This window comes from Sander lucioperca, chromosome 4 (assembly GCF_008315115.2).
Source record: "Sander lucioperca isolate FBNREF2018 chromosome 4, SLUC_FBN_1.2, whole genome shotgun sequence".
NCBI lineage: Eukaryota > Metazoa > Chordata > Actinopteri > Perciformes > Percidae > Sander > Sander lucioperca.
In genome coordinates this window covers 35,585,706-35,597,807 of record NC_050176.1, presented here as the reverse complement: position 1 = coordinate 35,597,807, position 12,102 = coordinate 35,585,706, and the positions used below count along the sequence as shown (strand labels likewise).

Here is a 12,102-nt window from a genome sequence, read left to right as displayed (position 1 = left end):
GGCGGAAAAGGGAGAGAAAGAAAAAAGAGACTGCGCCGCACGCACACAGCTCTTGTCTTTCGTCAAGAATGAGTAATTTATACATTTTTTAACATAATTTATTCATGACTAACGGAGGCTATCGGCCACGTGGAAGTTGGAACAAAGAAATAAAATAAGTCCTCCAGAAGCCAGCCTCTGTTTCACCTCCTCAGCATCCATTTACACGCCAATCGAAACGCTTCACCTGCCCGAGCCCGGCCTGAGCCCGTGTAACATGATAGAAATGAAGACCGGGACCGTCGGGTCCCGTCGGGTTCGGGCAAAGATCGGATATTTATCATAAAAACACCACATCAATGAGCCAGACTGTAGCACTGGCTGACATGTTCACACACACACACACACACACACACACACACACACACACACACACACACACACACACACACGTTATCAGGAGGAAAACTCTCATTTAAAGAGCAACAATTATGTAAAAGCCTTTCATTTTACAAAACAAGATGTAGGCCAGAGATTATCTGCTCGACCTCGTGAACGACGGGACTGAATTTTACCAAACAAATCAAAAAAAGTAGAAAGAAAAAAAAACAAACAGCTGTGTATGATTTACAAAAATCAATGTGTGAACCCAACGGTAATCCAGGGACCATCTCCCCCTTTCTCCCCCTCAGAGTCTCTGTGTGTCCAGCGACTGAACTCGGGGACTACTTCTTGGCTTGTACGTGATCTTCATGGCGCAGGTGGCTGTGATTCGGAAGCCTTGCAGTGCGTCTTTAGCCACGCCCGCCTGCGTCTCACTCTCAAACTCCACGAAGGAGATGTCGTGTTTCCCCGGGACGAGTCGCACCTCTTTGAAACCAGGAAACCTGCAGAGGACAAAAAAACAACAAAGAAACACTGTCAATACTAATCTTTATTTATAGAGAGCTTTTCAAAATCTACGTTACAAAGTGCTTCACAAAACAGACAAAAATGTAGAAAAAACACCAAAACATTGTATAACGCGCCAAAAACATAGAAAAAAAAGTTTGATAAGCAACAAAAAATGTCTACCGTTAAAAAGTAACAAAGTGAATAATAATGCCGACATTATTTTTGGTGTATAAAAACCTGTTCTGTAAGAATAGGAAAAATACTTTTTAATAGAAATCAAAGACAGTTCAAAGGAGGTTTAAGATCAAATAAAACCAAGAAAGGCTCTTAGATAAAGTCTGTTTTAGAGCTGCAAAGATTAATCAATTAGTTATCAACTATTAAATTAATCACCAACTATACTTGTATATATGCTATATATGTAGCATGGCTAATTGTGTGGTCAGTGGCTATTAAAAATTAATCCTGAAAAGTGTAAACATTTACATATTGGTAGAAAAAATGACATTATAGGAAAAGAGAGACAGACAGACACACACACACACACACATACACACACACACACACACACACACAAACACCGCTGCACAACCCTACCAAAAATCTGCAGATTACATATCATATTAAAATATAGTACTTGAACACCAAACACTGAACAGAAAAGCTGGTTTACACAGAAGTTGTATTTCATTACGAGTACATTGTGTTTCCTGTGGCTGCTTCACAATAAAAGCTCCCTGTGTGTTTCACCAGTTGGATGCTTTTAATGTGAAGGAGCGGCAGGAGGAAATGTTTGTTTCCACCAGCAGTGATTGTGGAGGATGAATCGGTCTCACCTTTTTTTTGAAAGTTGAGTATGTGCATGCTTTTTATGTGTGTGTGCGAAGTGAAAATAAGGAATTGTGCATGCATTCTTGATACATGTCCTAAGAGGTACCTCAAAAGTTTTTCATCCTCATATCTAAACCAGAGAACGGAACGGTCGCGGTTTTAAACAACTCGTTAACGTTGGGAAACGGTCGCAGTTTGGTTATGTTTAGGCACAGAAACTACAAAGTTAAGTTTAGAAAAAGATCATGGTTTAGGTTAAAATCAGAAGTTGTATGAATGTAACGCTGAACGTGACTTAGCTCTGATTGTTCTGTAAGTTAAAAACAAACATTGTCATATCATTGACATGTTGCAGATGTGTGGAGGTTTCTATTTGTGTCCAATAAACTAAACTAAACTCTCCTGGTTAAAGTAAAGCTGAGGCACCTTAAAGTTTCTACAAACATAATAACCTGTTAGTTATAGCATGACCTTTGTTCCATATTAACCAGACAACACCCTGGTATTTCACAGTAAGAGTGAACATGAGAGGGAGGAAACAAACAACAGAGCTGCAGTAAGAGGAGGAGCAACACTGGAAAGAGGAGAGCTTCAACGTCACACTCCAGAAATGAAAGTTAAATTTGTCAGAGTGTCAGCCACGCTGCAGTCGAGACAAGTCTCTGTTTCTCTCTGAAAGAAAAGTCAAACTGACTTCATCAGGTCTTTCTCAACAACACAGCAGAGTCTCTGCCAAACACTGGTGAGTACAGCTGATCAGATTTACACTTTCTACAACCAGGATTAACACTAAACTTCAGCTCTACTCAGGCAGGAAGTTCCTCTCTTTTAATTTCTTGTGAAATTGGTAACAATATAACTATGGCTGTTTGTCTACAGGCCCACTATACAGTAGATCACTTTAACAGCTTTAAACAGTCTCTCTGTGTCATTTCTCAGGACTGGAGTTTAGATTACTTCCTACTTTACTGCTATTGTTACTGTTTACGGATCGCTTCATAAATACAGCTTCCTCTATCTTCTCTGGCTGTTTCACAATAAAAGCTTTCAACCAGAGAACCAGTGGGAGGCTTTTAATGTGAAGCAGCTGGAGGAAATGAAATGTGTTCAAGTAAGGGCCTCTAGCTCACCCAGTAAGAGCGTGTGTCCCATGTAGGCTGAGTCCTTTGAAGCGGTGCGGGTTCGAATCCAACCTGCTGCCCTTTTCTGCGTGCCATCCCCCATCTCTCTCCCCTTTTCCTGTCTATCCACTGTCACTATCTAATAAAGGGAAAAGCCCCCCCCCCCCCCTAAAAAAAAACTTTGTTAGCAGTGCTGTTCTTTAATAAAACTTGGACACAGGGGCATTAGGAACGTGGAACTGAATCTCTGTGGTTTTCTGTCAGTTTACTAATTGCATACTGCTTCCTCTATTTCCTCTGGCTGTTTCACAATAAAAGCTTTCCACAAGAAAACTAGTGGGAGGCTTTTATTGTGAAGCAGCTAGAGAATATGAAATGTTAGATAGGGGTGTGCCAAAAAATCGATTCACAGAAGAATCTAGATTCTCATTTGCAACGATTCAGAATCGATCTGAAATGTCCAAGAATCGATTTAATAAATAAATAAAATCAGCTGGCTGTTCGCCTCCATTTTTGTAACTAGCCTATCCGGGACGTCCGGACGTCACCACGCAGCCGGTTTTTGAACGTGAGCGGTAAATCACTAGAACAAAGAGGAAGCAAATATGGATGAGAGGGAGATCCAACCAACCCCGTCTTCACTTAAAGCTAAAGTTTGGCGTAATTTCGGTTTTTACCGAATGCCTGGAAGCACTGCGCTGGACATGACACACACAGTGTGCAAGCTTTGCAAAACGAAGACCAAGTACTTCGGCAGCACAACAAATGCGCGGGCTCATATTAATAGGCATCACCCGGAGCTCAGCGACACAGAGCAGCCGCCAGCTGCAGACCAACGCACACTGCAGTGCTTCACGAAACTTCCTGCCAACTCCGAGAGGGCAAAAAAAATAACTCGGTCTATCGCCTGCTTCATCGCCAAAGACCTAAGGCCTTACAGTGTGGTGGAGAACGAGGGGTTCGTCTGCATGTTACAGACAGCAGAGCCGAGGTACACCATACCGTCCCGCAAGTTTTTCACTGAGACAGCTGTGCCACAGCTTTACAATGAGACTAAAAGAAAGGTCGCCAGTGCCCTAACCGAAACGACCAGAGTGGCACTAACATGTGATGCATGGACATCAAGAGCAACCAAGTCTTTTGTGACATTCACCGCTCACTACATAACTGATACGTGGGTGCTCGAATCCCGTGTTTTGCAAACTCGTGTGATGCACGAGAGCCATACAGCCGTAAATGTCAATGCCATGTTTCACTCCGTTGCTAATGAATGGGAGCTGACGGTCTCGGATCTGGTGATTGTGACTGATAATGCTGCCAACATGCTCGCCGCTGCACAGATTGACAACTTGGCACACATTACATGTTTTGCCCATACTCTCAACCTGGCTGCACAACGAGCTCTGAAGCTCACCACGGTGTCACGACTGCTTGGGAGGATCAGGCGAATTACTGGTTTCTTCCACCGCAGCGCCATTGCAAATCATGAACTGCTGGAAAAGCAGAAACTTCTGCAGTTACCGGTGCACAAACTGAAAACGGATGTCGCTACACGCTGGAACAGCGCGCTGGACATGATAGAACGATTCCTAGAGCAGCAGCCTGCTATTTGTGCCGCGCTGCTCTCCCCCCAGGTGAGAAAATCTGGAAGTGACATCTGCACACTCAGCGACACCGACATCTCCACTGCTGAGGAAATAGCATCGGCGCTGAAACCAATGAAAGACGCAACCCACATAATGTCAGAGGATTCTACGCCTACACTCTCAGTTATTGCTCCTTTGCATGCTCAATTGCTGCACGACACGGAGGCAGCTGGCATTGCTGCTGCTGACACACCAGTTATTCGGGAAATCAAACTGGCAATCCACGATGATCTGGGGAAAAGATACAGTTCTGCACGGGATAAGCGCATGCTGTACTCTGCTTCCTTTTTGGACCCCAGATTCAAGGCCCTGCCTTTCCTCACTGAGGAGGACCAGCTGGAAATCCATGCCAATGTAGTTGCAGAGGCTGCAGCACTTGAGGTAAATTATCTGTTCTTGAGTAATATATATTTTCTAAAATGTGTAAGACATTTATGCTTGCTGAAAATGGATGTAATATTTAAAGGTGTTAACTGTAATCTTACACTGCAAAATAATAACTTAAAAAGGATTAAATTCATCACAATTATGTAAGTATCTGGAAATTTGCCGCGGGGCGAGGGCTTCGATAATAACCTCTGTCTTTTTTGACCATACATGTGTTTGCATCCCTGTAATTGATTATGACTGACATGATTGTTGAATTGTTTCTGTAGAGACAAGTGAACTCAGAAGAGGCTGAGGTTGAGTCTGAGACACCACAGCAAGAAGAAGGCCCTGCTCCAAAAAGAAGGCCCTCTGCACTGGTCACGCTATTGGGCAAGACATTTACTGAGGTCAGTGTTGTCCGTAGATCTGCCAGCTCCAGAGCTGAAGAGGAACTGAAGAAGTATCTTGAAGCCCCTCCCCTGTCTCTGGCAGAGAACCCGCTCAGCTGGTGGAGGACCCATCAGACAGCTTTTCCTCTCTTAGCTGGACTGGCTAAGCGATACTTGTGTATCCCTGGCACTAGCGTTGCAGCTGAGAGAGTTTTCTCCACCGCTGGAGATATAGTGACAGCACAGCGAAGCAGTCTCACTCCTGCACATGTTGATCAGCTTCTTTTCCTGCAAAAGAACCTGAATGTTGCATCTGCAAATGGACAGTAACCTTGGACACAGTTCATGTCCAGTTTTTTTCATGATTTGTTGAAAATCATATAATCAGTTGCAGTTTACAGTTCTATTGTTGCAAGAGACACTGTCATGAACATTTCAGAGACAGGTAGCTTAGGGGTACTATTTTTCATTTTGAAAGAAGCACTTTATTTTCATAACTTGTTATTCTTTAAGTTACTGAGTCTGACTGAGAAATATAGATGTTTTTTTGTCTTCACCGGTTATGTTCTACATGATATTTGTGGTAAACTGCAACTTTCCTGGGAAATGCATCTATTTTCAACCATTTTGTATTATGAAGAAGCACTTTATTTTTGTTCCAACTTATTTTATAGCTAGCTACTAATGAGTAGCAATTGAGAACCAGACAATGTTTTTGATAAAAGGCACTTCCCTGAGAATTGAACTTAATAAATGTGAAAAAGACACTTTAATGTCTCCGTTTGTCATTCTGTATAGCAAAGCAGATGAGAGTAGATCATGATCAGAAACCCGATTAGAAATCATTATGGATAAAATCGAATCGTTTTGAATCGAAAATCTTTTTGAATCGAAAATCGATTTTGAATCGAATCGTGGCCTCAAGAATCGGAATCGAATTGAATCGTGAGATGGTAAAAGATTCCCACCCCTAATGTTAGACAATATATATTTTGATAACGCTTTGCTGAAGCTAAATAGTTGGTCACTCCTCTTAATTCTTCAAGTTATACCACCTGTTAAACGATACGCTATGACCACCTCTATCTTACAGAGGACTTTACATCCACCAAGGCGAGGTGTAAGATTTAAGTTTTAATTTATGCCTTAGAACTTTTTCAGCTGGTGCAACCCTTAAAATGTTAGTAGCGCGTAAACTCCAACCTAATTAAAGATAGGTTCAGACTAGTCTGTTGCTGCGTTCCAGACACAATTTTAACCCGTAAGTTACGACTTCAAGTCACGACTCACGACTCGCTAGTGTTTAAGGCAAAGTCACAACAAACCCTTCTAGCTAGCATTAGCTAGCGGCTACCTAATGTTGACGTTAGCTAGCGCTAGCTGATACTAGCGATTTCTAGACGGCGACATATTTTGGGCTTCATTTAATAAACATAACCTGCAGTAGTACTAAGGGTGTCACGATTTCGATTTGAAATCGATCGAAATTAAGTCACAATCTTGAATGTCGAATAAAAAAATGGAATCGTCTGCCACACACCCATGTCACGTCCAGTCAGCTTGTCAAGCGGAAAAAAACACGTGTTGAAGTGCTGCGAGTCAGTCAACCTCCTGTAACTTAGCTACAGCCAGTCAAAAGATAGCATGGCAACTGCAGATGCTGGAGACCCATCGACAGAACTTGAGCGCCCTCCTCTTTCACTGAAGTGTGTGAAAGTGTGGAAGTATTTTTGATTTCCTGTGACTTATGTTGACAACGTTCACGTTGTCGACAAAAAAGCCACAGTTTGCAAGCTCTGCTATGTGCGTGTACCATATTCTGTGTGTTTACCATTGCACATTAGCCTAGCAGCTAGCGGATATTCCTTCTGCTTATAGCTTTATCCCAACAAAACCGCACCGTTGAATTTCAGCCTGCATGAACGTTTTGTAGCCTAAACAGAGCAACTAATTTTGGTTTAGAGAGAGCAACAATTTAGCGGACTGCCCGAGTCGCCCTATTTGCTATTGTTCTGCTCAGCTGCTGTGCTCGATGGTGTTTTAAGCCCCCAACTAAGTCTTCAAGGCAGCGCTGCCTGGAAGGCGACGTTGGGGGCTTTAACACCAAACTCCGTGTGGTGCGAAGCGTCTGCCCTCAGAATTGTCGGTAAACTTTTTTTTCTTTTTACTTTATTGACAAATTGTCAAGTTTCCAATTGACTGAAGATATGTTATTGTTACATTATGTTACATGTTTTAAATTTGACAATGTAATGTGGTACATTGCGAACAAAGGTCAGATATTATATTACATACAAGTTTATTATTTTTTTAGTATTTAAAAAAAAACAGAAGTAAAGATCGAGAAATGAATCGTGACCTTAGAATTGAAAATGTAATCGAATGGAGGATTTGGAGAATCGTGACACCCCTAAGTAGTACACAGTCGTATGTGTATTGTGGTGGTTACAATGTCTGGAAGTACTTTACGTTGCCTATTTATGTCTATTTATTTCTACTTCTCACCGTTAACCACCACACAGCATCAACAGGGGTCGCCATTGTTGTTTATGTTTGTGTGATGTCAAAAACTGTAACTGGGAGTACAACCATCTGGTACCAGTTCACGGGGAGTAACTTACGGGTTTAACGGTAACGGTTTGACTGCCGTTCCAGGGCACTTTCGCGAATAGAAGGTTGTGAAAACACGGGTTACGGGTTGTTTGGAATGCAGCATATGTTTGAACTTACACATAGGTCGTGCAGGTACCATGCACCACCAACCACAACAACAACAACCCAGTGCAGATATTGAGGCATTGTATTATCTCAAATGTCTTAAAATATAAAGTGCATTTAGCCACTTTAATCCGGGCTGAGCCCCAAATTTTTACAATGTCTGTCTCCACCCCTGTGTGGATATATTCAGTGCTGTTTTGTCAGAGTAGCGAGCTTCACTTTGTCAGCATGATTTAAATGTTCCTTGTTGCTCACAGTTTGGTGCAAGTCAAAACACCTTTTTCTTAAATAATTAAAACACTATTTTAAGATGTTTTTCTTTTCTTTCACACATCTGTAGATATGGCTGCTGCAAACTATCTGCCATCTGAAGATCAGTTTCTGTGCTCCATCTGTCTGGATGTGTTCACTGATCCTGTCACCACATCATGTGGACACAACTTCTGCAAGAACTGCATCACTGAACACTGGAATACTAGTAACAGGTGCCTTTGTCCCATCTGTAAGGAAGGTTTTACCACAAGACCTGGTTTGAGAGTCAACACTTTCATCTCTGAGATGGTTGCTCAGTTCAGACAGTCAGCTCAACAGAAAGCCAGCAGCAGCAGCTCAGAGAAACAAGTGTCCAAACCAGGAGAAGTTCCCTGTGACGTCTGCACTGGAACCAAACTGAAGGCCCTCAAGTCCTGCCTGGTGTGTCTGGTCTCCTACTGTGAGACTCACCTGGAGCCTCATCTGACCATGTCAGGTCTGAAAAGACATCAGCTGATCGACCCTGTGGAGAACCTGGAAGGCAGGATGTGTACGAAGCACGATAAACCTCTGGAGCTGTTCTGTAAGACCGACCAGACATGTGTCTGCATGATCTGCACTGTTTTAGACCACAAGATGCATGATGTTGTTCCTCTGAAAGAAGAATATGAAGGAAAGAAGGTAGAGCTGGGGAAGACAGAGGCTGAAATTCAGCAGATGATCCAGAAGAGACGACTGAAGATTCAGGAGATCAAACACTCAGTCGACCTCAGTGAGGAAGATGCAGACAGAGAGATAGCAGAAGGTGTTCAGGTCTTCACTTCTCTGAAGGAGTCTGTTGAGAGAGGCCTGAATGAGCTCATCAACACGATCAAAGAGAAGCAGAAAACAACAGAAAAACAGGCCGAAGCTTTCATCAAAGAGCTGGAACAGGAAATCTCTGAGCTGATGAAGAGGAGCACTGAGGTGGAGCAGGTGTTACGCTCTGAAGACCACCTCCATCTTCTCCAGAGTGTCCAGTCCCTAAACATCCAACAACCTCCACCCACCAAGGACTGGACAGAGGTCAGCGTCCGTCCATCATCATATGAGGGGACTGTGGTGAAAGCTGTGGTTCAGCTGGAGGAGACACTCAGTAAAGAGATGAAGAAGCTGCTCGCTGAGTCTGAGCTGAAGAGGGTCCAGCAGTATGCAGTGGATGTGACTCTTGATCCTGATACAGCACATCCTAAACTCATCATGTCTGATGATGGGAAACAAGTGAATGATAGTGATGTGACGAAGAATCTCCCAGACAACCCAGAGAGATTTTCTGATTGTGCTTGTGTTTTAGGAAAGCAGAGTTTCTCTTCAGGCAGATTTTACTTTGAGGTTCAAGTTAAAGGAAAGACTAAATGGGCTTTAGGAGTGGTCAGAGAGTCGATCAACAGGAAGGGATTCATCACACTGAGTCCTGAGGATGGTTACTGGACTATATGGTTGAGAAATGGAAATGAGTACCAAGCTGCTGCTGACCCTTCAGTCCTTCTCTCTCTGAAGTCTCCTCCTCAGAAGGTGGGGGTGTTTATGGATTATGAGGAGGGTCTGGTCTCCTTTTATGACGTAGATGCTGCAGCTCTTATCTACTCCTTTACTGGCTGCTCCTTCACTGAGAAACTCTTCCCATACTTCTATACTGGTATTAATTATGGTGGTAAAAACTCTTCCCCTCTGATCATCTCTCCTGTCAGAGTAAACTAATCACTTAACTTTGATTTATTTATTTTCATTCAGGGAAAGAAATGTTAATAATTTGTTTAGATGTTATTTTCTATGTTTTTAATCCTTAGAATCAGACGCCGTCGTCGACAACGGCACCTGTGATTAATATTTAGATAATTTGATAACGGTTTAATGTAGAAACTCACCGATTTTTGCTGCTAAAAGCTAACGAGTTAGCCATCACGGGGGTGTCTTTGGTGTCTTTGTAGCCTTTACAGAAGGTTTTCTATCCAGCCTGGAAGTTGTGCCTCTTTTCGGAGTTGTTCAGCAATAAATCCAAACGCTTATATCCAAGATTTATCCACTTGATGTCCATAATTTATCAATTTTCCGTCATATTTGCCGCTAGCTCGATGCTAGCTGCCATTTTGAATATCCCATGATGCTTTGCGAGATTGTGTTGACGTCTTTTAACCAATGGGAAGGCAGGTCCGTCAAACAAAGAGTATATCGAGAGGAAAGATAGATCGCTCCAGCGAATCCAAGCGAGAACAAAGACTATAGAGTGTAAAGATGGATCACTCCAGTCTATTACTGTTCTACAGAGAAGAATGTTATGAGATTTGGCATAAATGTCCTTTGAAGAAATGTAAATAGTTTGTCCTTTTACATGAGTTATAATGTTCAGTATGTTTATTTTTGCACTGCATGACTCCAAATATATAGGAGAACTGTTTTAGAACATTGCTGTGTGTGATTTCAATAAATATGACATTATTATTTGATTATTGGCATAAGTGAATGTCATGAGGGCAAAAGCGTCTGGACTTTGTTTAAAAAGATTTATATATTTAGTCAACTGTATAAGTTATACAGTTTATTTCTTCACAGTGTGACTCCTAATACATATGGGAACTGATTTAGAGGAGATTGGCTGTCTGTGATATCAATATATATCTGTGAGATCATGTTCCGTTTTATTTATTTATTTGTCTTTAAGGTCATACAACCTTTTATTACATTCAAGTGACCTCACTGCAGCACAAATATTCTAATAGCCCAGTTTTTCCTGAAAATAAAATGATGTTCATAAATTGACTGTAGACAACAGGGTTGATGTTTTACAAGCTTTTTTAGAAAATAAAACCAGACGGACAATGAACTGTAAAAATGACCTTAGGGCTGGTAGGGTTAAAGGTTAAGATGTTTTTTAATTATATGCATTCCATTACATAGTCAACAAATTAATTCATCTCTTCAACACTGCATCAGAGAAAGTTCTAATTCGGATAAAACTTGCGCGACAGCTACGCTCATCTCATCCGTGGAAGTCGCCACGCTGTTTAGACTGAACTGTCGCTTCTCGTTGCGTCACACCTAAACCCGCCTCAAAACCAACGCTGATTGGTCGGTCGTTTGGCGAACGGCTCCAAATTTTCTCTGTCTCAAGATGCCAGACTGATCTACGAGTGGAAAACTGGAGTTTACTAGATCAGGACGGTCTCACGAGGCTACCGCTGCACAACCCTGCCAAAAATCTGTTGATCACTTTCTTTGGTCTGAACGCAGCTTAAGGCCTATTACATGTCTATAGTGTCTCTATTTTGTTTGAAAAGTGTTTTGGTTCATTATTAGTCACTTTGGTTATTTTTTTGTTTTTAAGGGTAAAATGGTTTATAAGTCAAAGAAATCTGTAAATATGTGATTGTAAAAATAAAAACTGTAAAATAAAGCAGTTGTTGAACACAAGGCCTGAGTAAACAGTAACTTGAACACCAAACACTGAACAGAAAAGCTGGTTTACACAGAAGTTGTATTTCATTACGAGTACATTGTGTTTCCTGTGGCTGCTTCACAATAAAAGCTCCCTGTGTGTTTCACCAGTTGGATGCTTTTAATGTGAAGGAGCGGCAGGAGGAAATGGTTGTTTCCACCAGCAGTGATTGTTGAAGGTGAATCGCCCCCCACTAGTGTTAATTTTGTCACCTATTTTTGATTTAGTCTTAGTCTTTTGCCAAATGTCCTTGTTAGTTTCAGTCATATTTAGTCATTCACACATCTTTTTTTGTTAGTCAAGTTTTACTCGACTAAAAGTCTTGACATTTAACTCTACTTTTAGTTAAAAGAAAACTCAATATGTCTTAGTCAAGTTTAAGTCAAAACATTTCAGTCTTTTTTAAAATAACAAATTATTTCTGACAT

At 41.7% G+C, this 12,102-nt stretch overlaps 2 protein-coding genes across 2 annotated transcripts; one reads left to right on the top strand and one right to left on the bottom strand.

Moving 5' to 3' along the window:
• Positions 1 to 500: 500 nt before the first annotated feature.
• LOC116041487 (U2 small nuclear ribonucleoprotein B''-like) lies at positions 501 to 10,149 on the bottom strand. Its single transcript, XM_031287387.2, has 2 exons — positions 10,107 to 10,149; positions 501 to 866 (listed from the first exon to the last, which is right to left on the bottom strand). The coding sequence occupies exons 1-2, from the start codon at positions 10,139 to 10,141 to the stop codon at positions 668 to 670; spliced, it is 234 nt and encodes a 77-aa protein (XP_031143247.1). The 5' UTR covers positions 10,142 to 10,149; the 3' UTR covers positions 501 to 667.
• Positions 2,253 to 9,998, top strand: LOC116036444 (E3 ubiquitin-protein ligase TRIM21-like). Its single transcript, XM_036000129.1, has 2 exons — positions 2,253 to 2,446; positions 8,288 to 9,998. The coding sequence occupies exon 2, from the start codon at positions 8,290 to 8,292 to the stop codon at positions 9,937 to 9,939; it is 1,650 nt and encodes a 549-aa protein (XP_035856022.1). The 5' UTR covers positions 2,253 to 2,446; positions 8,288 to 8,289; the 3' UTR covers positions 9,940 to 9,998.
• Positions 10,150 to 12,102: the final 1,953 nt, after the last annotated feature.

Coding starts and splice junctions, on each gene's coding strand:
- LOC116041487 (XM_031287387.2), bottom strand. CDS start 10,141: ATGGCTAACTCGTTAGCTTTTAGCAGCAAAAATCG. Junction 867..10,106: donor GCTTTTAGCAGCAAAAATCG/GTGAGTTTCTAC, acceptor TGTCCTCTGCAG/GTTTCCTGGTTTCAAAGAGG.
- LOC116036444 (XM_036000129.1), top strand. CDS start 8,290: ATGGCTGCTGCAAACTATCTGCCATCTGAAGATCAGTTTCTGTGCTCC.